Source organism: Bos mutus, chromosome 22 (genome assembly GCF_027580195.1).
Source record: "Bos mutus isolate GX-2022 chromosome 22, NWIPB_WYAK_1.1, whole genome shotgun sequence".
NCBI classification, from domain to species: Eukaryota; Metazoa; Chordata; class Mammalia; order Artiodactyla; family Bovidae; genus Bos; species Bos mutus.
The window spans coordinates 21959400-21986838 of NC_091638.1; the positions used below are offsets into that span (position 1 = coordinate 21959400).

Consider the following 27439-nt stretch of genomic DNA (forward strand, 5'->3'; position numbering starts at 1 on the left):
CTTACCCAGTGCAGCTGGCTGTGACTTCGCCACTTACTGGTCGCAAACCAGGTAGGCATGAGCCCCACGTGCTCACAGATACTGTATGTCCTTGATGATCATCGCCCGAGAAAGATTTTTAAAAATCCAGTTAGTAAATATTTGAGTGCCCCACGTGTTGTAGGCAAGAGGGAGAGGGATACAGACACAAATCTCTGTCCTTGTGTAGTTTACATTTTAATCAGTGTAGACAGCTAATAAATAAATTGGAAAGATGATGGGAAGTGACAAGCAGAAAAATAAAGCAGAATAGGGGGGTGTGGAATGGACTGAAATTCCAATAATACCACATTGGATATATGTCATATCTTTCTTCTTCACATTGCAAAGAAGTTCCACACAGATAAGCCTCACAGAAGAATTAGGTCATCTAGACACTAGAAGAATTATGTCATCATTTGACAGATGGAGAAACAGGCTCAGAGAGGCTCAAAAATTTGCTTATGGTCACACAGCACAGTGGCTGTGGAATGAGCATCTCTTTGATATGCCAACCAACAGACAAGATAAATACAATGATAGCAGCTAAAATCTACTGAGCACTTCTCATATGGCAGGCACTACTGACATTAACCTTTCATGGTTCATTTCATGTAATCCTCACAACAAACTCTTGATGTGGATATTATTATCATTCCCATTTTACACATGAGGTAACAGAGGCACAAAACAGCCAAGTAACTCAGTCACGATGACCAGTTGGTGAGAGGTGGAGCGAGCATTCAAATCTAGGCAGTTCGCTTGCTGAGCCTGTGCTCATAACCAGTATTCTACTCAAAGCCATTCTGAAAAGGAAATGGCTAAGAAAAAAGAAACGAAATGATCGAGAAAAGTAACTCTCAAGACATCTCAGGATGACCAAGCCCCACCTTTCCTTAGGATCACAGAGGATCTCTTTTATCCCTTTATTAAAGAACATATGAAAGTCAGTATCCAGAGCTGAAGGGCTGCAAAACTCATCTTCTCAACCCATTCCACCCAGACAGAACCATATGGTGGCTCATGAGACCTCGCCACGGAGTCCCACCCCAGTACATACGTGCAATTTGTTGAGCAGCACTGCGTCTGTTGTGCTGTTGGCTCCTGGCTTAGCAGCTTTCCAGAACTGCTTCTGGGCAGAGTAGCGATTCATGGGACATAGTTTAAAGAGGCAATCTAGAAGTGAAACAAATAAGCAAAAAATTGTCACTGAGGATGTATGTATATACACTCAACCCATGGAAAAAACTTTATCCTTCTATTGCATTAAAGCATTATCAATTACATGTAAATATAAATGACAAGTTACAAAGCCCTTTTACAAACCTCTCCTTTGATGGTTAATTCTCATCACCATCATGTGAGAATAGAGATGAGGAAAATGAAACTTTTAGAAAGTCAACTGTTTGTTGTCACAAAGCCAATTAGTAGCATAGCTGGGACTCAGAGTCCAAATCCAGAAGTCTTGATGCTGCCCTAGAGTTAGCTCGTTTCCCTTATCATGAACAAATTTAAGGGCAATATTTTCACTATATGCAACAACAGCTGTTGTTGTTCAGTCACTAAGTCGTGTCCGACTCTTTGCGACCCCATAAACTGCAGCATGCCAGGCTTCCCTGTCCTTCACTCTCTCCCAGAGTTGCTCAAACTCATGTCCATTGAGTTGGTGGTGCCATCCAACCATCTCATCCTCTGTCACCCCCTTCTTCTCATGCCCTCAATCTTTCCCAGAATCAGGGTCTTTCCCAATAAGTCAGCTCTTTGCATCATATGTAATAACAGTATACACAAGCATTTCTGGATATAAATCCAACTCTCCTCAATTCAACAAAATTTTTTAGAAAAACAGAAGTTTATTAGGAAGCACTTCCCTGGGCAATGGTTTCTTGAGTGTTGTTTTAATTCTCTGGGGAGTAGGAAGAAAATAGACGAATTTGCCCTCAGACATTCTGTACCTTGTCCCTCTCTCTCAGTGCACGGTGATATGCTTCTGTTTAGGGTTGCCTGGGCTTATGACTTTTTATGCTGTTTTATGTAGAAGATGGAGCTAGTGGTGAGGAACCCAACTGCCAATGCAGGAGATACGAGAGTTGCGGGTTCAATTCCTGGGTCAGGAAGATCCCCTGGAGAAGGAAATGGCAACCCATTCCATTGTCCATTTTGCCTGGACAATCCTATGGACAGAGGAGCCTGGTAGGGTACAGTCCATGGGGTCGCAAAAGAGACACAACTGAAGCAACTGAGCACATACAGTAGAACTAACTCACAAAATGGACTAGTGGCTTCAAAAGATGCCTGCAATGAAATAAAAACATCAAAGACAGGAGTAATGCAAAACCCACAAACCAGAAAAAGGAAAAAAAAAATGATGATCTAAGAAGGCCTGAAAAAAGACACCCAGATATTAAAAATTGTTTTAAAATACTTAACATGTACTAACGTATATATATGGAATTTAGAAAGATGGTAACAATAACCCTGTATACTGAGACAGCAAAAGAGACACTGATGTATAGAACAGTCTTTTGGACTCTGTGGGAGAGGGAGAGGGTGGGATGATTTCAGAGAATGGCATTGAAACATGTATAATATCATATATGAAACGAGTCGCCAGTCCAGGTTCGATGCACGATACTGGATGCTTGGGGCTGGTGCACTGGGATGACCCAGAGGGATGGTATGGGGAGGGAGGAGGGAGGAGGGTTCAGGATGGGGAACATGTGTATACCTGTGGCAGATTCATGTTGATATATGGCAAAACCAATACAATATTGTAAAGTTAAAAAATAAAATAAAATACATTAAATAAATAAATAAGAAACTCTAAAAAAAATAAATAAATAAAAAAATACTTAACATGTTGCCTCTAATGATAAACTTTACTCAAAGCATTCACATGCCTTAAGCATTCATATACCTGACAGTGTGCTAATCATGGTTAAGAGGACACTGCATTATTTTGTTTAATCATAATCTTTTTCGTTGTCTGTTTTCCTGCTTGTTTTTATAAAGTATACATTATTACAGTAACACATGTATATAACTTTTAAACACACATAGATACACAAAGTTTAGGGATATTTTCATATAACATTTTTCACTGCGATACACTGTCAAAAACATTTAGAAATAACTTCTAAAAAACTAATCTTAAAATTTATACTCACTCTCTAAAAATTCTACCATTTTATATAAAGGATTTTCAAATGGTATTTATAGAGTAAATTAATAATAAATTTGGAATTAACACCCAGATCTGGAAAAACTGTACTCAGAAAGTAGATCAGACCAAGCCTTTAAAGAAATTCAGTCTCCTAATGGTAGACTTATTCTTATCTGTCCACAGAAACATTTTCTGACAGGACAAGTAAATACCTAGTTACTGTCTTAGCCAAACAATGATCTCAAAGCGAGAAACACTCATTTGCTCTCAAGTACATAGACACTAAGTGTCTCTGCTCAGTCGTGTCCAACTCTTTGTGACCCCATGGACTGGAGCCCACCAGGCTCCTCTGTTCATGTGGAATTTCCCAGACAAGAACACTGGAGTGGGTTCCTTTTCCAGGGGATCTTCCTGGACTGAGGAGTGAACCCATGTCTCTTGTGTCTCCTTCACTGGCAAGTGGATTCTTTACCACTGCGCCACCTGGGAAGCCCGTAGACACTAAGACTTTCCTCTAATTCAGACCACCCTTTCTTCTAGTTGGAATCAATGAACTCTTACTAAGTCCAGTACAAATACTTGACATCATTCAGAAAAAAATTGAAATCACATAACTGTAGAAATAGAAGGTACTTTCCTATTTCTACAAATCTCCTTCTTCATTACATATTTCTATGCAGTCACAAGCAGTTATAAGGTAAATATAAAAGCCATCTTTATCAAGAATACAATTCATCTATTGAAAGTAATTGTTAGTGAACATGAAAGACGCTATCCAGGTCTTTACAGAACAAAGGGCAGGGGAGGAAACTGGTTTAAAAGATAGGACTGCTCTCTCCATCCCAATGAAAGTCACAGGTCGTTGTTATGTACTCCATCAGTGGCAACTTCACAACATCACTGAAAGACAGTTTTTCTACCAGTTTGAACCATGTGAACTCTCCATTCGCCCTGAGAACAATCACACACAACCATGAGACCACTGGCCAGCGTTAAACGTCTTATCTCTGACACAGGATAGAGGGTGGCATATGTACTGGGACACAGTGACTTCCTTGATAAGCGTATGACATCACACAAAAAAATTCGTAACATTTCAGTCACCAGTATTCATATTTGATATATGATTTACTTTATGGGTCAATTGAGGTTAACAATTTCAATTTTCATCAGTAAGAAGATACTGAGAAAATTGTTTTTTTCCTCTAAAACAATTCATATGATGATAGCTAAAGTATATGCATTACCACCCCCTCAATAATTTGGCTTAAGTTGGTTTGAGGATCAACCGGATCTATAATATCAAAGGATTAACATGCATTGGATAGAATCCTTTTACAACTGTTCATAGTACAGCCAAGTCAAGCACCCCATTTAACAAACCAATGGACTACCAATAGGCTCAAAATTTCAGATAATTTCCATTACCTAAGATGACAGTGTGAACTGAAGCACTGTCAATCCAATTAAAGTCTTGCTGTAACTTCCACAGCAACTATTTTTCTTGGATAAAACAGCACTGTACTGGGTTAAGCATTTTTACAACTAACCATCTATGTAAATATAAGCAACGCTCACACACTAGTAACAGAACCAAATTAGCCTTGCTGATTTTGTCCTGCCTTCCCAGTTGCTTAGCAACTGATTCGAAGTGAAAATTAAATTAAGCAATTCAAATGGGATGTTAAAGTAACCTTCTGAAATTCTGTGCTTCGGCGGCTCTGTATTGCCCTTTGCTATTTGGACGGCACAACAGGACAAAATTAAAGTTCTGCTGGATCTTAATACTGTGCTAAGTATAGAAATGCACAAATATAGGAAATCCAGTGCAAAAATTTTACCTGTTTGGGGGAAGCAAGTATGCATGTGTGTCTCTATATGTGCATATACACACACATGCCCACCCTGCGCTTTGATTTCGCCCCAAAGAAATGTCACAAAGATCTTTTATGTGACAAGTGTTTTTTTCAGGTCTTTGAAGAATAAACTAAACTCAGCTTTCAAAAAAATTACTTTGGAATATTCCTAAGCTTTAGCAGATGCCACACTGGGCCGGCAAAGGAGAAGTTAGCTGAATGGAGGGGCTGGTGTAAGTGTTAAAGGGCGCGTGGCCTGAAAGGGGGCCAGAGACGGTCCTCCATGGTTTAGACGGCATTCTAGAACTCAGCTGGAGGGAGAACACTCAACTGCTTCGCAGATGTGTTAAGCTGCGGAAGACAGGAGCAACAGGAGCCACACGTGTGCTTGGAGCCCACCTTAATGTAAGGGGTCCTGGGGTGGGGTGAGAAGGCAAAGCAGCCAACCTCGGAGGGAACACACATCAGAGACTTAGTGAGAAAATAAAGTCTGCCGGAAGAATACTTGAAAGCCAGTTCCTCGCTGTCCTCCACAACCTTGAACTCTAGAATGGAAGGTCCCTGATGGCAGACACGTGTATCTGTTCTGTAGGTGGGCCGCAGGGAGGCAATGCCTGTCCTACAAAAGCAGTGGGAAAGTAGCAAAGGACTTTAAGCAAAGAGGAACCTGGCTGATGTTTCTATGGGAGCTTTCTTCTTGATCATGGTGCCTACTACGAAAGGGAAGGCTGGGATGGGGTGGATTTAGAGGAGAACAGAAGTCAAGAATCTTCTTTTGGCTATGGTTGGTTTGAGACGCGTATGAGACAACCAAGCTGAAATGTTCAGAGGGCTGTCTGTCAACTGAAAATACAGGACAGCCAGTAATTTAAGGGGGTGGGGGCAGAAGAGAAGGAAGGATGGGGTGCCAGAGAGAAAAGAGGAGAATCAAGGAAATCAGTACAACAAATACGATGCAGTGACCCACCCTGGCTCGGGAGATGTAACTAAACCTAGAGAATGTGTTAACTGAGGCTTACAAAGGCTTGAATTTGATTCAAAACTAGTTTTCAGAGGACAGAATAAAGACTTTCCCTCTCCTTTTCCCCTTCCCCCAACAAAACCCCAATACAGTGAAAATTAAAAACAAAAAAATGCAAGTTCATCTCCTAAGAATCTTAGGTACATCTTCCCAAGTTGGAATAAATGAACATGGAAAGAATATGGATGGGTGGAACTGATCGATGGAGGGATCCTCTTTCCATCTTCGTTTATATATTCAATACCTTTTAATAACCTATAATGGAGAAGAATCTAAAAAAGAATGTGTATCTCTGAATCACTTTGTCATACACTTGAAACTAACAAAACATTGTATATCAATCATACTTCAATATTTTTTAAAAAAATCTAGTATGTCTTTAGCTCAACAGTGAACAACACTTACAGTCATAAGAAGCTAACACTAGATATAAATTTAGCCAAAAGATGTGATATAACCTTACCTAGAGGATGGAGGGTGCACAGGGAGGTGTCAGAAGCCACCCTCATCTATAATAACAGGGTGTGAACAGGTGATATTTAAGAGAGATTAATCTACAGGCATTAAGAGACACATATCATCCAGAAATACAGTGGTAAATACCAAAAGAAAATGTCAACATGTTTTAAGTTGTTGCCTCTACAAAGTGGGAAGGCGTGAGGTGCCAGACATAGGAGTGTTATTTTTATTCTGCACTTTATCAATATTTGACTTTTTTGGTTCAATTCACATAAAATTAACTGGCTTCAAGTGAACAATTTTGTGGCATTCCATGCATTCCCAATGTTGTACAATCGCCACTTCTAAGTTTTGAGACATTTTAATCACTCCCAAGAGGAAAACCTGTATCTATGAAGCAATTCCTCCTCCAACCCATGCACCCATGAAAGTCTTTAACTTTTATAAATGACCTTTTAATACTAAAGCACTGTTCAATATCATACTGAGATATCATTTTACACTACAGGGTGACAAAAAGCAATATATAATCTAATATATAATCCAGCAACTCTCTGCCAGACAAAACATTTCTGAGAAATCTCTCCTAGGCCACCAGATCTCGCACTTCAGTATGTGGAAGGATTCTCTAGGAAAAAGAGCCATGAGAAGTCACATCTTCTCTTGAGCTCACTGGCCTGAAAGAAATATTAAACTCGTGCTCACAGGTCATCAGTGATAACCAATGACACAGCCCTTCCACCCTGCCGTGATGTCAGGAACTAAGAAATGCACTTTAGTTGAATGCTCAGGAAGAAGAAATGAGTTTGCTAAAGACCGAACCAACCCCTGCTGCAGTCTGTCCTCCAGTTTGCCAAGCATCCATTTCACTGTCTCTTACCCTACCTCCTGGCTGATGTGGTGGCAGTTAACTAGGCAAACAGGCCCTTATTGCAAAGAATCTGAGCTCTTGTAACCCACCTCACTGATCAAAGAGACAAATAGTCAACAAGTTATTTTTTTTAAAAACTCTTCATTCAGCCAGCATACATAAATATAATTTTATATAGGGAGAAATCAAGGGTAAATTTACATGAATTCAAGAAAATTTTTAAGTGTTGATCATACGTATCTTCTTTTGAAAAAGGTTAAGAGGCAACAGAATAAACATTTCAGAAGGCACCGAAGATGTGATCAACAAAGAGAAAGTGGAATGTTAATTTCCCACCAAGGGAGTTAAGAGTCCAAAGAAGCAATGAAAGGGGAAAACAAAAATCATTGGGTGTTAAGGATTTTCCCAACTTGACTTATGAGACCAGCAGTTTCACGACAGTAGACCTTGTCTGACTTCTGTATCATCCTGTCTCAAGTGTACTCAGTAAATTCAGGATCAATGAATGAATGACTGGACACTCAAGGTGGAAGAACAGTCTTCAGTGGCAGTTCACAAAAGGAAAACCCCTTACTTCCAACAAAAGCCTTCCACAAACAAGTAATTAAGTCCACTTCACTTAAAGAGGAAACCAGCACAGCACGCTGCTGTGTCTGTTGCATGCGAACCACATTTCCCAAGCCGGGACAGAAGAAGCTCTTTGAAGTCTGGTGACATTTTCCAAATGGAACTGCCAAATCAACCTTCCATTACTTGTCTGCAGAAAACAGACACTGTTCCTGAGGGACAAAGGGCAACAAGGTAATTTTTTCCCACGTAAGTGACCAGATGCTTTTTTAGACTGAGGACACCCACGGTTGCTATCCTGTAAACTTTATCATCTTTCCTGGTTGCAGAACCATCATCCATAAACACACTAAAAAAACCAGAAATGTAGGGAGACACTTCCCTTTTTGACCTCTTTGGCTTGGCCAATTTAATTTGCTTTTCATTGGAGTATAACTGCTTTACAATGTTGTGTTACTTTCTGCTGAACAACAGAGTGAATCAGTCATACGTATATATATATCACCTCCCTACCATACCACCCATCTAGGTCATCATTGAACTTGGCCAATTCAATTTTGACTCACCTTTTTGCAAGGATTATTGAATATAGATCAACTTTAACCCAGAGAAGAAAAGTAAAAAATTAATGGGGAAGGCAAGGCCGCTTCCCATTGTGGCTGACAGAAGGGGCCAGCGATCCCTTCCAGGAAACACAGAAAGCTGTCTTCACTTAGACAGCTATGGCCTCTGTCCTGGCCTCTGCACCTGGACAGACGGATACGAAGTCCCACTGCAAGTTAAAGACTGCTTGTGGGAGCAGGGCCAGATGTCTGGGGAAGTGTCAAGAGCCTGCTTCTCTTAGCACCTCAGTCTGGTTCTCTGTTGCCCTATTTACTCTGCGAGTGATCAATATTCTCCCAATAACTTCCTCTTTGGCTTAGGTTAGTCAGTTTCTGTTGTTTGCAACTAAAAGTGTGAGCTGACCCATTGAGTAATGAAACATATTGCACTCTGCTGGTGATAGAAATAAACAAATGCCAACAAAAATAACAGACAAGGAATCTGGGAAGCAGGATTCCAGCCCTGGCTCCACCACTCACTAGCTAAGCAGCCATGGCCAGGTTACTTAAGCTCTCTGTGTCCACAGGTCTTCCTCTAGAAAACAGATCATCCCCAAGGACCACAGAGCTCGAAGACCTGCTCTAGTCTCTGGAAGCTTACAGATCACGTCAGACAAGTCACAGAAAGCCCAATATGGAAGCACTGAGCTGTGCATTGGTCTGGAAACTGGACGACTCGGTTTAAACAGCTCTATTATATGTTAGTTGTATGACCCTGGGGGAAATTAGCTCATCTCTTGCCTATAAAAGGGCAATAATCACAATGGGTAACACAAACTAACCTAAAAGATTAACTATTTCACTTAAAGCACTTAGTACAGATTATGGCACAGAGTAAACAAATATTAGCTGCTAAGACAGAATGGATAAACACATGACATCTTCACACAAAACTGCAATGCTGGATGGTTATGCTGCAGTAGAAACAAGCTACTGTTACACAGAACAACATGGATGTACTTTACAAACTTTATTTGGAGTGAAAAAAACCAAGGCAAAAAGAATCCATTTATACTGAATGAATCCATTCACATGACGTTCAACAAGAGGCAAAATTTACCAAGAGCTAGACAGAATAGCAGTCACATTTTGAGGGGGGTATTTCTGGGGTGCCCTTTGGAGAAGGGGCACTTTCTGGGGTGCTGGAGATGTTCTACCTCAATGTGGACGAGGGTCATGGGGGTTCAGTTGGATTTAAAAATTGAGCAGCGCTGAGATTTAGGATTTGTGCATCTCTGTGCGTGTGTGTGTGTATGTGTGTGTGTGTGTGTGTGTGTGTGTGTGTGTGTGTGTGTAATACCTTAAGGGGAAAAAAAATGAAGTAGTAGCTGTTCTCACAATAAGGAGGATGGTCTTGCTGATAATAGAAAACCAAACTTTTCCTTCATGTAAAAGGTTAACAATAGTGTCTGACTTCCGTGGCTGCGAAAACATGCTTTGTTTTGCCAGGGTTGGGGCTGGGTATTTGCTGGTACATAATGGAGAGGAGGAAGGGCGGAAGGGAGATGACATCACTGGTTCCCCAAAGGGCCTCCGTTATTTGTTCACTGCAGGACACTCTGGGCACGGAGGGCAGTGAGCATTCCCTGGCCCCAAGCCTGATGACCAGGGGGACTCGGACTGAGGAGGGTTTTTCCCCACTGATGCCCTTCTCTATTCATATGGTTTTAAACCATTAATAGGAAGCAGTTGAAAAATGCAATCTGTAATGAAGGGCCATGATGACACTTGCTTCAAAATAATTGGGGAAAGGGAGCTGGGAGGAGAGAGATGACATGAGATGAACCATGAATTGTTAACAGTAAAGGTGTGTAGAGGGTACATGGTGGTTCATCATATTATTATTCTCTCAATTTGTATATGTACTTTACAATTTTTATAATAAAAGACCTTTTTGTATATTCAAAATCATCTATGAAATTTATTTTCAAGTGTGAACCTTCTACAAAAATCCATCAAATATTCACCAAGTTCAAAACAAGGCTACTTTTAAGAAGAGAGAAGAAACAAAGGGAAAAAAGAAGGGAAAGAGGGAGGGACAGAGAAAGAGAGGAGAAAAAAAAAAGGAAGGAAGGGGGAAGGAGAAAAGCCTGTTATACATGGAATCTGGTGTAATTTGTAAATCTATCTGAAAACCAGTATATTTTGGAAATGAGTAAACAGCTGGATGGACTTGTCAAAAAGTTAAGAAATGCACAAACAGAGAGGACGCCCAGCTCTATGTTAGATATATGAATAAACAAAATTGGGGACTTTGGGTTAAAAACCTTGCTGTGTAGAACTCTACATGCTCAGTCTCTCTCAAGGAAAATGCAATCTCACAGCGCACAGCCCTGGCTATTTCAAAAATTATAGCACATGTGAACCTCTGAGGATATGTCACATCTACAAAGCGCATTCAGAAGGTCTTAGACATCTAGCCTGAAAGATTTACAGAAGCTATTGGGTTGGTCATTCCAAGATCCTCCTGGAAAAATACGTTTGCTATCAGAAATTCCCATAACACGAAGACAGTGTACACTGTTTCTCCTAAGTCTGATTTCTACTTCACTCAACAAACATTTCTTAAGCCTCTGTGTACTGGAAAACCTGGTCCCCGAGGGTCCTCAGGAAGACAGAAGAGCCAGCAGGTAACTGCAGGGTGTCTGAAGCATCTACTGCTCGGGCCAGTGGGCAAGACAGGAAGAGGGATGGATAATGTAGGAAGAGTGAGAAGGTGGAGAAATCTGTAATGTATAATCACATCACCCCCAGAATTATCCTGCTTTTCCACGAAGTGGGTCAGACTTCCTGATCAGGACCATCGGCTAGAAGAGAAAGGCTAATACCGCCAGCCTGCCGGCCCTCCTCCTGCCCCACTCGGGGAAGAAGGCCATCGCCCTTTGACCTCACGTGCGCCCTTCCCTCCCATGCTCTCCATGTGGTGTTCAAGGCACCCTTAGCCGACTGAGCAAAGCTGTCACTGCTGGCTTGCATTCATTTCTCCACAGAGAGGCAAGAAGGCAAGTGGATACCAACAACCAACGGAAGACACAGCCCCATTTGCTTACTCTGTTCCTTTATTGTCCTGGTTTCCACCCAGACCTAGTGACCCCACTCTGGGTCCCTCTGTGCTTCCAACCCAGGGTTCCCCAACCAGCCCCTTCCCTGCAACAGATGGACCACTCCCTACATACATATATTAAAAAAAAATTTTTTTTTTTTACGTACTAAAGCATACCCACAGTGAAGAGACTGCTTCCAAAGGGACCCTTTCACTCACCCTTATTCAGTGAAAAGGAACTAAATAAACAAATCAAGAGCCATTCAAAGATGTCATATATTTAACCTAGATACAGAAAAAAAAAAAAAAAAACCTACTGTCTTCATTTATATCATGACTTATGTTTTCTTTATTTATATTTTTAATCCTAGCAAACACAGCCTACCATCAAACAGCCTTTTAAGTCAAAATATCTCAAAAAAAAAAATGACGGTTGAGCTTTTTCTCTCCTCCAGAACACCTGCCTGAAAGACACAACACATTTCCATGCAAAATAGTGACTTATTAGAGCAGCAATTCTCCAGGGAGTCACCTCAAAAATGACACCTCCCTTCAAAATGATCACACCAGGGTTTCTGAGCGCCAGTCCTGACACTCTGGGAATCATCTCTAATTCTCTGTGGGGAGAACCCTGGCAGCAGCTGTGGTCTCTATATTCCAGGTATCATAGCACACCATCTTCCAGGTCTTACAGTCAAGAATGCTTCCCCCCACACCTCGAGAACCACAGGATTAAACCTTCCTCTCCCTTATTCTTAAGAATCAATGTGCTCAAATGACCCAAATTGACAAAATGGACAAAGTAGGTGGTGGGGAGGGAAGCATTTCAGACTCTTACCATGTCTCAAAACCACCTTCTTTGTTTGCTGCATACGAAACTCTACTTGATGGCTAGAGCTCTCTTTCTAAAACTGACTTGGAGGGGGAGGCATTGGAATTGACATATGTACACTACTGATCCTTGGAAGGAAAGTTATGACCAACCTAGACAGCATATTCAAAAGCAGAGACATTACTTTGTCAACAAAGGTCCGTCTAGTCAAGGCTATGGTTTTTCCAGTAGTCATGTATGGATGTGAGAGTTGGACTATGAAGAAAGCTGAGCGCTGAAGAGTTGATGCTTCTGAACTGTGGTGTTGGAAAAGACTCTTGAGAGTCCCTTTGACTGCAAGGAGATCCAACCAGTCCATCCTAAAGGAGATCAGTCCTGGGTGTTCATTGGAAGGACTGATGTTGAAGTTGAAACTCCAATACTTTGGCCACCTGATGCAAAGAGATGACTCACTGGAAAAGACCCTGAAGCTGGGAAAGATTGAGGGCAGGAGAAGAAGGGGACAACAGAGGATGAGATGGTTGGATGGCATCACCGACTCAATGGACAGGAGTTTGGGTGGGCTCCAGGAGTTGGTGATGGACATGGAGGCCTGGCGTGTTGTGGTTCATTGGGTCGCAAAGAGCTGGACATGGCTGAGAGACTGAACTGAACACTATTGATGGTGGTGGTTTAGTTGCCAAGTTGAGTCCGACTACTGTGACCTTGTGGACTGTCTTCTGTCCATGGGATTTCTCCAGGCAAGAATACTAGAACGGGTTGCCATTTCCTTCTCCAGGGATTCCTCCCGACCCAGGGACCGAACCCAGGTCTCCTGCATTGCAGGTGGATTTTTTACCGACTGAGCCACCAGGGAATTCTCCACACACTACTGATACTATGTATAGAATAGATAACTAATGAGAATCTACTCATCGTAGCTCAGGGAAGTCTACTCAGTGCTCTGTGGTGACCTAAATGGGAAGGAAATCCAAAAATGGTGGGGATATATGTATACATAAGGCTGATTCACTTTGCTGTACAGTAGAAATTAATACAACATTGTAGGTTTGGAGTCTAGGAATTCCTATTTTTAACTATGTGATTCTTCTTTGTGATTCTTCTCCAAGTGATTCTGTTTTTTCATTGCAGTATAGTTTATTTACAATGTTGTGTTAATTTCAAGTGTACAGCAGAGTGATTCAGTTATACATACATATATATATATATATATAAAACACATGTGTATCTTTTCCAGATTCTTTTCCTTTATAGGTTATTACAAGATGCCCCCTGTGCTATACAGTAGGTCCTTGCTTTTTATTTTATATATAGCAATATGTACCTGCTAATCTCAAAGTCCTAATTTATCCCTCCCCCTCCTTTCCCCGTTGGTAATTATAAATTTGTGTTTCATGTCTGTGAGTGTATTTCTGTTTTGTAAGTAAGTTCGCTTGCATCATTTTTTAGGCTTCACATATAAATGACACCATATAATATTTGCCTTTGCTTGACTTACTTCCATAGTAAAGAATGAAATAATGCCATTTGCAACAATATGGATGGACCAAGAGATTATCCCACTATGTGAAATCAGCCAGGTGATTCTAATGTGATTTGTCCCCAGCTGTACCCTGGGAAACACCAACGCACAGAATAAACTAATTCTCAAAGCAGCATTTTTCAAACATTGATATGAAGACCAATCATCTGTTGTTGACATGCAGGCACTGATTGAGTGGATGTGGGGAGGGGTCTGAGAAGCTCCTGGCCTGGCGACTGCTCTGAGTGGCAACATTCTAAGAGACTGAAGTCACTGCCAGCTGCTTGGACTCCCCAGTCCTACCAGTACAGCCTTCAGGGTGTTTGGCAAGCAAAGCGTTCAGATGCCTCAGATGTCAGTGTGGTAGAAGGACATCAGCCAAGGATGGGTGGTCCCTCGCTTGGCCCATCCAGCTCTCCAGTTTGATTTCTTTAAAATGCTCCTCCACCAACACCCAGCTCTCACCCTTCCAAAACACACTTCTCACAAACATGCACCATATGTCACTCTTCTGTATTTTTATCAAGTTGTTCTCTCTGCCTGAAACTGTATTCCCACGTCACCAACTGCGTCAGCACCATGGCCATTTTCTGACTAGCCTACTCTTCATCCCTCATGCTTTCAGCTCACCTCAAAGTGCCCAAGTCCCTAGAGAGGCTTCCCTGTCCCCCCTCCTACCCCCACACCATGATGCTGTCATTGCTCCTTCCTCCAGGATCCCAAACAATGTTTTCTCCCTTCAGTTCAGTTGCTCAGTCGTGTCCAACTCTTTGTGACCCCACTGACTACAGCACACTAGGCTTCCCTGTCCATCACCAATTCCTGAAGCCTATTCAAATTCATGTCCATTGTGTTGGTGATGCCATCCAACCATCTCATTCTCGGTCGTCCCCTTCTCCTCCCCTTATGACCTGTGTAACAGGTGCATGGAACATTAAAGACTCATCTATTCAGTGGGAAAAATTATTCCCTCTGTCCCTAGATATTGAAAAAAAAAAAAGACTTCCCTGGTTGTCCAGTGGTTAAGAATACGCCTGCCAGTGCAGGGGACATGGGTTCAATCCCTGGTCCAGGAAGATTCCACATGCTGCGGGGCAACTAAGCCCATGTGCCACAACTACAGATCCAGTATGCTCTAGAGCCCGTGTTCTGCAACAAGAGAAGCCACCACAGGGAGAAGCCTGTGTACTGCAATTAGAGAGTAGCCCCCACTGACCGCAACTAGAGAAAGCCCGTGCACAGCAATGAAGACCCAGTGCAGCCAAAAATGATAAATTAATTACATTTAAAAAAACAGCAAGACATCGACAATTACCAGTTGTCAACAGTACCAATTCAGAAATTCAAAGTATCTAAACACTTATAATGATCAAAGCTGCCAGTATTATTTCAAGCCAAGTTTTTCACTTACACCCCCATCCTTCCCACTGTATCCCCATCATGCCCACTTCACTTTCCGGTCCCTCCGTGGTGGATGCAGGGTATTTGGACAGAGACGAAGGACAAGGAGAGCAGAAGAGTCCCTCCTTGGCTGGAAGAATCAAGCTGGCTTCACATCCCAGCCCTGCACGATCGACAGATATGTAGAGCTGCTTCTTCCATGAGCACTTTCTCTTAGATTTTTATTTGTAAATAATTGCAAGCTTACATAAAAGTTGCAAGAGTAATAACACACAGACTACTCTTTACCCAAAGTCACCTACTGTTAACATTTCATCCATGTGCTTTATCATTCATGTTCTCTCTGTATGTACACATATAATATTTCATATGTATGGTATATATTGTACCTGTGACATACTTTCCTGCGCTACTTGGAAGTTACATATACTATTGCCGTTTGAAATTTATTTCAGTGTCCATTTCCTAAGAAGAAGGATATTTTCTAACATGATTACAGCTCAATTATCAACTGCAGTAAATTTAACATTGATCCTGTACTTTCACCTCATCTATGGTCCACGCTTCCATTTTGTCATTTGGCCCAATAATGTCCTGTTCAGCACTTCCTGACCCAGTCCAGGGTCCAGTTTAGGACCAGGGATTGTCTTTAGTTGTGATGTGACTACAGCTGTTCTTCACTTTCTATGATCATGACATTTTTCAAAAACACAATTCTCCACTTTAAAAAATAGAGTATTCCTCAATAGGTGTTTGTCTGATGTTCCTCAAGATTCAACTCTAGCTGGAGTTCTGCATAAGGGATGCTGTTGGCTTCGTAAGGCGACATCTGGCGACACATGGTATCCATCTGCTCTGGTTGGCACTTTAATAGGAACCTTGAAGATTAACCTGCCATTGCTTGACATCCCTCCTCTGTATTCCCTCCTCAGGGGTAAAAGCATCTCCTCAGGCAGTCACAACCCCTTTCCAGCCACTGAAGACCCAACCCATCAACCCTCCCTTCTCCTCCATGGAGCCCCCTTTCTGGCTCAGACAACACCCAAATCAGCTCCCCCCAACACACAAAACACATGTCACCCTTATGTGCCCAATGGAAAAATCACACCTTCTTTGCCCAGGGAAATGGATGCCGGTGTAGCAGAAATGCTCTTTTACTGTACTGTCAACAGAGCTAGACAGCCTCTTTCATCCCCTGCTGCTGCTGCTGCTAAGTCGCTTCAGTCGTGTCCGACTCTGTGCGACCCCATAGACGGCACCCCACCAGGCCCCGCCGTCCCTGGGATTCTCTAGGCAAGAACACTGGAGTGGGTTGCCATTTCCTCCTCCAATGCATGAAAGTGAAAAGTGAAAGTGAAGTCGCTCAGTCGTGTCCAACTCTTAGCGACCCCATGGACTGCAGCCTACCAGGCTCCTCTATCCATGGGATTTTCCAGGCAAGAGTACTGGAGTGGGGTGCCATTGCCTTCTCCCTTTCATCTGCATATATATATATATATATTCCCTGGCTGGAATCAGCCACCCTCACCCTCTCCCCAAGCAGAGGAGACACACACCCAACTCTCCAAGTAATCGAGTTGTAACTTCTAATGCTTTTACAAAGGCTCTGACCCCTCAACAGGGATGCATTATCCTTTGTGTCCCAGTGCCTCAGCAGACTTCTGACTTGTCTATCTCCCTGACCTGCCTCCCACCTCCCCCCTCCATAACTCTGCAAATGCCTGCAAACAAAGGTCCAGGGGCTTATTCATCACTGTGTTCCAAACCGCCTGGCAGACACATATGCCTTCCACAACCACTGTTGGGTTATAATGCCCCTCCCATCTAGAACACACCTTCAAACACATTTGAAAACCGTCATCTGAAAAGTAGGTTTTGCCTTATTTTCATCTCCTTTCTTTTTTTTCCCATTTGTTTAGTCAACACTTGATACTTTATTATTTTATTATTTCTATTTTCTTTTCATATGTTTTATTACCAGAAAGCTTGAATGTTTTATACCAATATGTATCCATTTTTAAAAATCAAGATATCATTCATAGCCAACAAAATTTAGACTTTTAAAGTTCATGTGTGTTGTGCTAAGTCGTTTCAGTCATGTCCGACTCTGTGCAACTCCATGGACTGTAGCCAAGCTCCTCTGTCCAAGGGATTCTCTAGGCAAGAATACTAGAGTGGGTTGCCATGCCCTCCCCTCCAGGGGATCTTTCCGACCCAGAGATCGAACCCAGATCTCTTTATATCTCCCGCATTGGCAGGCATGTTCTTTACCACTAGTGCCACCTGGGAAGCCCCTTTAAAGTATACAGTTTAATTGTTGTTTTTGTTTTTTTAACTAATTCAGACTTGGTATAACCATCACCACTGTCTAATTCCAGAAACCTATTAGCAGTCATTGTCCACTCTCCTCTCCCCCCTCAGGACCTAGCAGCTACTGGTCTACCTCTGTTTCTATGAATTTTGGACATTTCACATAAATGGAATCATAAAATACATGACCTTTTGTGATTAGCTTCTTTCACTTAGCATAATGTTTAGAAGGTTCATCCACATTGTGGCATCTATTAGTACTTCATTCCTTTTTCAGTTCAGTTCAGTTCCTCAGTCGTGTCTGACTCTTTGTGATCCCATGGACTGCAGCACGCCAGGCTTCCCTGTCCATCACCAATTCCCGGAGCCTACTCAAAACTCATGTCCATTATGTCGGTGATGCCATCCAACCATCTCCTCCTCTGTTGTCCCCTTCTCCTCCTGCCTTCAATCCCTCCCAGCATCAGGGTCTTTTCCAATGAGTCAGCTCTTTGCATCAGGTGGCCAAAGTATTGGAGTTTCAGCTTCAACATCAGTCCTTTCAATGAACACTCAGGACTGATCTCCTTTAGGATGGACTGGTTGTATCTCCTTGCAGTCCAAGGGAGTCTCAACAGTCTTCTCCAGCACCACGGTTCAAAAGCATCAATTCTTTGGCACTCAGCTTTCTTTATAGTCCAACTCTCACATCTGTACATGACTACTGGAAAAACCACAGCTTTGACTAGACGGACCTTTGCTGGTAAAGTCAACCTTTTTATGGTTGAATAATAGCCCACTGTGTGAATATATCACATTTTGTTCATCCATTCAGTTGATGGACATTTGAGCATTGCTACTTTTTAGCTATTATGAATAATGTTGCTAGAAACATTCAGGTATAAGTTTTTATGCACGTATTTTTTTTTTTTTAACTTCTCTTGGGCATGTACTTAGGAGTGGAACTGCTGGCTATTATGGTAACTATATTCAACCTTTTGAGGAACTGCCAAGCTATTTCACAAAATGGTTGTGTGATTTTACAGCCTCAGCTGTATGAGGGTCCCAGTTTCTCCTCATCCTCCCCAACACTTATTACTGTCCACCTTTTTTACTTTAGTCATACTAGTGGTTTCCGTTTGCACTTCTCTAATGACCGATGATACGAGCATCTTTCCATGTGTTAATTGGCCATTTGTGTATTTTCTTAAGAGAAATTTCTATTCAAATCCTTTGCCCATTTTCAAACTGGATTTGTTGCTATGTAGTTCTAAGAGTTTTTTTTTTTTTTTTTAATTGTGGAATTTTAAGAGTTCCCAGATACTAGTCCTTAACAGAAAAATGATTTGCAAACATTCTCTCCCTTTCTGTGAGATGTCTCTTCACTTTCTTCATAATTTCCTTTGAAAGTTTTAAGTTCGATGACATCCACTTTACCTGTTCTTCATTTTGCTGCTTATGCTTTTGGTATTGCATCAAGTAACTTCTGCCTAATCCAAGTTTGTGAAGATTTACACCTACATTTTCTTCTAGGAGGTTCACAGTTTTGGTGCTTATATTTAGATCTTTGATTCATTTTGTATTAACTTTGTGTATGGTGTGAGGTAAGGGTCCAGTTTCATTCCTGTGTATCTGGGAATCCAGTTGTTCCATTACTACTTGCCGAAAAGATCATTTACCCCTTTTGTCTTGGTAACTATATTAAAAATCAACTGACTTACCAATCATGGGTTTCCTTCTCCTTTACTTCTAACAGGCAATTAATGTCCACCTAACACTTCCCACATTCAATTACCACCAATAAAAGGGAAGAAAAATATATTTATTAAAAAAAAAAGTTCTAGAAACACCAAGAAAGTCTACAAATATAATTAAAGACATTTGAAAATCTAAAATTAGCATCATTTCTCTGAAAGTTAAACACACACACATATATAGGTTTCAAGAGATGTAGGTTCAATCCCTGGGTCAGGAAGATCCCCTAGAGTAGGAAATGGCAACCCACTGCAGACTGAAAAATTCCACGGGCAGAGGAGTCCATTGGGTCACAAAGAGTTGGACATGACTGAGTACACACACACACAGACACATATACACACCAGCTATACTGCACTTTAGTATGTAAGAATGTGAGCCGAAATACTGGGTCTGAAAACCCAACTTTTCAAATACAGGGAGAAGAAGGAAGGTCTTCAGAATGGGTCTTGCTGACATATAAGGCAGTGTGAGATTATATTCCCAGGCTATTTTCTTTACTGTCAATAACTTTTTAAACAATGGATATGACAACATACTTGGCGAAGTTAGCTTTGATGAAGTTCTCTTCCAGGAATAAACGCAACTTGTAACACTGAATGAATTTCTCCAAAGGCCACAAAATTATGATGTGGTTTCATGAGCTGTACTACCCAACCAAGAAATTGAGTGGGACTCTCATTTTTATTTCTCCACTCCTTTGTTGTGATGGCTACTGAGGTTCTGTTGAACTCATCTTTGGGGAGCAAAACAGTCTTAGGGTGACACACACAGAAGCTAGCTATTTTGGTATTATCTTGACCTTTTTCCAAGGAATGTGTCCACCACCATTAACTTTATATGCCCAGAATACCAACTTTCACACCATAATCGCCACACTACAATTTTCGAACAGCCACAGACTATCATTTTACACAGGCAACATATAGTTGACAAATGCCAGGAAAGTGTTCTCAATTTAGAAGCCAAAAATTGAAGCTATTTCAACCCTTCTCAAAAAAAAACACAAAATAGGAAGGTCGGTAGAGAAGGCGTTCTTTCTGAGCTCCAGCCTGTTGACCTTCAAAGAGCCTACCTGAACGTTCCCACAACAAGGCCACCCATAAGACCAAGTCTGGCTTCTCCTTAGAATCACAGAATTATGTAAGACCTCAGAAATCCTGGATGTCAGTCCCAATCTATGAGGGAGCATGATGAGTGGCCCGAAACTGGGGCCATGATGTCCAAAAATCTGCTTTAAATGGATAAACTGAGGTATGCAGTGGAAAAAAAAAAAAAGACCAGACTTTTGATAGAACCACAACATGAATGAATCTTAAGATAGGTGTGGTGCATGAAAAGAAGTTGGACAAGAGTACATGGTGTATGATGTCATTTAAACATCAAATGAAATTCTTGGAAATGCACACTAATCTACAGTGATGAAGCAGAGTTCCCTCAGGTAGGAGTTAGGGTGGGGTAAAGAAGGAGGGAACAGGGGCAGGATGAGACTTTTAGGGGTGGTTAATATCTTAATTTAGCGATGGTTTCATGTGTATACACATGTGTCCAAACTTATCAAATTATACATTTTTTAAATGTGGGGTTTATTTTCTGCCAATTACAACAGTAACATAAAAACTATACCCACCAGCTCACAATAGTGCATGCTGACATGCCAATCTGACACTGTCAAGCCCAAAATCAACTCAGGGCAGAGGATATCTGACTTATGCCGGTGCCAGGGAAGTAACGCCATGGCCCCGAGGGCTTGCAACTGTAAAAACAAGTTGTATTGTAAAATACTGTTTTGTACTGCCACCACTGTCTGGGTGGGTGAGGACTTCAGTCAATTATTTTCATTCAATAATTTTTATTTCCATTTCATTTTCAACTCGCAATTGGACATTTTCCTTACTTTTCTTGACCCCAGAAGTATGGCATCACAACCCCAACAGCATGCAGCAACCACTCAGGAATTTTAAGAAGGTGAGGACCACAGGAAAAGAAGATTTGTTAGTAAACTGTGGAGTGCTTTTCCCCTCACAAAAAAACTGTCAGCTTCTGACCATTTTGCCACCTGAGAATACTCATTAAAACTGGCTGGATCTTCTGAATTTTCCCCCAAAGCCAGAATTTTGTGTTTTTATATAAAGCATGCAATTTTCTTTCAGGGTGAACCAACTAATTCATTTTTTTTCCTTTCCTAAAATTTATTTTATTGAAGTATAGCTGATTTACAATGTTGTGTTAATTTCTACTGTACAACAAAGTGATTCAGGTATACACACACACACATTATTTTTCATATTCTTTTTCATTATGGTTTATCATAGGATATTGAATATAGTCCCTGTGCTAACAGTAGGATCTTGTTGCTTATCCACTCTATATATAATAGTTTGCATCTACGAACCCCAAACTCAATTTTTAAAACATCGTGCAGGTTAAACAGAAACTAGTGAGAGCAGAAGTCAGCCCTTAGGTTGCTGCTTTGCAAATGTGGACAGAGAGGCTGTGAAGACAGACTTTGGGTTCAGCACCAGCTCTAAATCCTCCTTACTCTGGGACTTCAGGTGACTTACTCGACCTAAGAGCCTATATCCCCACCTGTAAAATGAGGCTAATCATCAAGGATCCACATCTGAGCGGTGCAGTCAAGATGAAATGTTTACACCTAGAAAATTCCCCGTACACATCACCAGTATTATTCTCTACATGAGAGCATGCCTCACTTCAACAGACTTCTTCAAAAATAGATTTTTCCTTTGTACTGAAGCTGTAGATAGCATGAGGCTTGGAGTGATCTTAAGAACACTGGTGCAAGCAAACAGGCTTCAACGGGCCAGAGGAAGAAACAAAACAAACCTCATCACACCTCACCGCGGATTCAGGTGTAAAGCTGTGTGTGTTGGGGAAATAACCCTAATTCACTAAGATACCAGCAATATAGGGATATGAGCTGAACACATCAGCGTTACATAACACCAAAACATGTTGGCTGGGGGGAGAAACTCATTACTAAGGATCCTGTGCACTGATTAGATGACACCTGAATACTACCTTTAGTTTTGGAAGCCACTCTGCAGGAGACACAGTGAAAGCGATACAGCCAGAGAGGGGGTACCAGGACACTCGGCTACTTGACAATGTTTCCAGAGGAAAGTGAGGTTCAGAGAAGTTAAGGACCTTACATGAGATCACTCCTGAACTGAGACACTCCAAACCCAGAGCCGGACTCTAGACATTCTTTTGGAAAACTTCATTTGGACAAAGTTAAAACTATTAAGACATGACAGAGCCTTCACTCTACTCCCATGTTTTGTGAACATCTTGAAAGGTAGACCACAACTTGTTTCCTAAAACTTTTCCACCTTCATTTTTTTTAAGCCTCTGGTCCAACTGAGTTTTCCTGAAACAGACCCACAGAACCAAGTAGGGAGAAAACCTCCCTGCTGCCCTCAAGAATCACACGACCTTTTTAGGAGGACTTAACATCCATAGGAAGTGTGCAGAATAAGGGCCATGACAGGTTGTAGTCGAAAACGTTTGGTTCCCTGCAACCAGGGGTGAGAAGGGACACCTCTGAACCGGGAGGAGAATTTAAGCTTAGCACTCCTTGCTATCCAGGGCTGTGCACAGTCATGTAGACCTAGAACAGGTGCTGAAAGGTTTTGCTATTTGCCTAATAAAAAGACTCCCAATGTTCACTAGCTAAGACACGGAGGCAACCTAAATGTACATCAAGAGAGGAATGGATAAAGAAGATGTGGTACATATATACAATGCAATATTACTCAGCCATTAGAAAGAATGAAATAATGCCACTTGCAGCAACATGGATGGACGTAGAGAGTGTCACGTTGAATGAAGTAAGTCAGAGAAGGAGAAATAGCGTATGACATCCCTTATATGCAGAATCTAAAAAGAAATGATGCAAGTGAACTTACAAAACAAAACAGACTCACAGACTTAGACAACGAACTTACATTTGCAGGCGGGAAGGATGAGGGGAAGGGTTCGTTAGAGAGTTTGGGATAGACACGTACAGGGTGCTATATCTAAAATGGGTAACTGACAAGGTCCTACTGTACAGCACAGGGAACTCTGCTCAATGGTATGTGGCAGCCTGGATGGGAGGGGAGTTTGGGTGAGAATGGATACATGTATGTATGTATGTATATATATGGCTTAGTTGCTTTCTTGTCCACTTGAAACTATTACAACATTGCTAATCAGTTATACTCCAATATAAACTACAAAGTTTAAGAATAAATACAAGTGATTTTTTATATAAATAAAAGTAAAAGAAGATTCAGTGGGAATCAGTCACAGAAACACATGACTGGCGAGCTCTAAGATGGTTTATGGAGACTGCGCTTTCAATCTGAAAGTCAACTAACACCATTAGACTCCCAATGCGTGGGTCTCTGCAGATGTTTGCAAAACCAAACACAGGAATTAACACAAGGGAGATGACCACTGTGACTCTGTGTACTTTGGAGTTTAACCACACAGCAAGGAATGGGCCGCTGAGCAAGGAGGAGCAGCCTGCAATGAGCACAGTTAAGCAGGATTCCGTATCACAACACATCAGAACCCCCAGGTAAAAATTAATCATGAATTGACCTCTAGCCAAACCCGGTTATGGACCTGAATACAGCTTGGTCTCAGGTCCACCACTTTCTCTGTGCTCCTCAGTACCTAGAACAGCTCCTTGGTCCATCCCGACAGAACTCAAATGCCCCCTTTCCTTGGTGATGCCAGCCAGAAGTCATCTTGCCAACCTGGAAATCCTGTGACACACCTGCCCACTCTCACACAACCCTTCTCAGGTACAACCCTGGATTATTGCCTCACTGATCTTCCGCACTGTGAGCTCCACGGGGGTCAAGTGACATCTCATCACCTACACTTCCCCCACTCCCCACCCCAGAAAACCCTGCTCACTGCTCTGACTTAAGAATGCATCTGCTGAACCAATAGTAGCTTCACTTAAGAGCATTATCCTAAGCCAAAATTGCCAGCTGGTGGACTTCGGGCCAAATCCAGCTCACGGACCATGTTCTCTCTGGCTGGCTCGGTGTTCCAAACACTCCTATTAATTGCCACAATTTTAAAAGGAGGCAATTTCACATAAAAATCCTCCTCTCCAGCTTTCTATTAAAAGACAAACAAAAACAAGAATTGGCAACGTGGGCCCGTTTCTGCATGGCAACAAGCGGCTGGAGGTGAGTGAGAAGACCCCTTCAGACAGGACATACTCCTACTTCCTCATCTGCCTTCATCGTCTCTGAGCTCATTTACCCACAGATTGCTCCACAGGCATCACTCAGGCTTACTAAACATAATAAACTAAGTGCAAACCCTTGATGATACATCAGCACACCGAGAATACCAACCTCTAAAAGTTACATGCTTTTCACTGACCCAGAGAAACACTGTGAAGTCAAGTTGCTTTAATGTGAATTTCAACCACATTCCCATTTCCCCACAGAGTGACTTGTGTCTTGTCCTGTGTAATAAGCATGGAGCAGTTGCTGGGTTTAAACCCTGACAAGGCACACAAATGAAAGGTGACTGTGGAAAGACCCAGCAGCTAATGAGGAGTTCTGATCACAAGAAGCTAAAACTGTAAGGAGAGAGATCTCCATTTTCCAAAATTAAAAAGATTCTAGCAAGGAGGCAGTCATTTAACCCACAGAACCCCAAAACCGGAAAGGCGACACTTCACACCTTCATTAGGGTGACGGGCTGCTTTGGAGAATTGAAAACCCATCTGTGACCAGTGACTAAACTCCCCTGAACATAAACAAACCCCATGTTCCACCTCTGCCACCTATAAAGACGAGATCAGCAGAGTACAAACACCACTTAACACGAATAAGAGAGTATCATTTCACTTGATACTAAGTCTGAGATTTGTAATCAAAGATGATGACATACAGGGCAGTTATAAACATTATTGAAAGCAATACTTTAAAAGCAGGAATGAAAACTCACCCAAAGATTTTATCTATTTGTTTATGAACCTGTTTTTCAACCTCAAAGGTAGACTCTTCACAAGAAAAGAACATTGTTCTCATCTCTTGGCTTATAAAGGAGCTTTACTGTAGAGACTTAACTACAAGCAAGATACAGATACCAGTGCCAACTTAAGTGATTAAACTGGCATGCTAGCGAGGCTCTCATAAGCAGGGGATCTGGATTTACTTTCTGGTTTCAATGTAATCACTGGGGTGGGGGGATGGCAGAGCAGGGTGTGCTTAAGCAAAATCCAAGGAAAAACACACACTGACCATTGATGAAATGAGGGTCATACCTGCCCTTCTATTTCAAAAGAACATTTTGCCCCAGCCACGTTTCTAAAATTTTCCCAAAGATCATCAGTGACCTAGAGGCTAAAGTCAAGTGACTTTTCAGATCTCATCTTCCCCAGTCTAGGCACCATCTGACACCTTCCCTCATCCTCCCTGGAAGTGTTTACTTCCTTGCCATTTCCAAGCCCCCTCTCTCTGTCTCATTGCTCCTCTTCAGGCCTCTTCACTACCACCCACTTCTTCCCTCTTAAAAACATTTCTAAGTTGAGGCCCCTGCTTCCCACATATGCTGGCCCCAAATAACTAATACATACCAGGTACTATGTGAAACATTTCTTATACCGTATCTACTTTAAGAAAATCTCACAACCCTCTTTTTAGCGAGACTGCATTATTATCACCATCCTCATTTTTTCAGAAGAGGAAACTGAGGCTTAGCAACTGACTCAAGTTCTACATCATGTAAGCACGAGAGCAGGGGAGGGGTCTAACAACCAGGTCTAACTCCAGAGAGCCCAAATACTTAACCTCTCTATACATTAAGCCTCCTCACCTAGGCAATTCTGTCTATAAGCTCAGTTTTTAATTTAATTTCTGCAGCAGAGACTGTTTGCTGCTTACTCAGTAACCACTTTCCCTTCTTCTCACTAACAGAATGCTTTATCATTGGTATGGCACTACACCCAGATTCAAACACACAAAGCCACACCCAGACATTTCCCAGCCTCCCTGTGAGATGGTCTTGGGGAGGGGTGTTTGGCTGAGGGCTTTAAACAAGGCTCAATTAGCTGGTAGGTGCATCCTTTTGCCCTTTCCTATCTCCCATTTCCTGGAATGTCAATGTGATGGCTGGAGCAGAGTAGCCATCTTATGATAAAGTGATAATCTGAGGACAGGCACACACTAGGGATGGGAGAGTAAAAAGACACAAGTGGCCTGGTTCTCATTAACCACATGACTACCACATCGGACCTGGAACATCTTTATCTGGACTTCATTTACCTGAAATAAAGATGAACCCCTACTGAGTTTCGGGGAGAATGGATACATGTACTAGAGAAGGCAATGGCAACCCACTCTAGTACTCTTGCCTGGAAAATCCCGTGGACAGAGGAGCCTGGTAGGCTACACTCCATGGGATCGCTAAGAGTCAGACACGACTGAGCGACTTCACTTTCACTTTTCCCTTTCATGCATTGGAAAAGGAAACGGCAACCCACTCCAGTGTTCTTGCCTGGAGAATCCCGGGGATGGGGGAGCCTGGTGGGCTGCCATCTATGGGGTTGCATAGAGTCGGACATGACTGAAGCGACTTAGCAGCAGCAGCAGCAGGATACATGTTGCTGAGTCCCTTTGCTGTTCACCTAAAACTATTACAACACTGCTAATCGGCTATTCAGTTCAGTCACTCAGTCGTGTCCGACTCTTTGCGACTCCATGAATCGCAGCGTGCCAGGCCTCCCTGTCCATCACCATCTCCCGGAGTTCACTCAAACTCATGTCCATCGAGTCAGTGATGCCATCCAGCCATCTCATCCTCTGTCGTCCCCTCTTCCTCCTGCCTCCAATTCCTGCCAACATCAGAGTCTTTTCCAAGGAGTCAAGTCTTCTCATGAGGTGGCCAAAGTACTGGAGTTTCAGTTTTAGCATCATTGCTTCCAAAGAACACCCAGGGCTGATCTCCTTTAGAATGGACTGGTTGGATCTCCTTGTAGTCCAAGGGACTCTCAAGAGTCTTCTC

General features: G+C 42.1%; 1 protein-coding gene across 2 annotated transcripts in view; it reads right to left on the reverse strand.

Annotated features, from left to right (window-relative positions):
- ITPR1 (inositol 1,4,5-trisphosphate receptor type 1) overlaps window positions 1-27439 on the reverse strand; it is a 355281-nt gene that overhangs the window by 220507 nt on the left and 107335 nt on the right. For both annotated transcript variants that reach the window (XM_070360064.1, XM_070360063.1), the window contains exon 5: window positions 1079-1194. In XM_070360064.1, the coding sequence (XP_070216165.1) occupies window positions 1079-1194 (116 nt within the window). The remainder of the gene's footprint in view (window positions 1-1078; window positions 1195-27439) is intronic.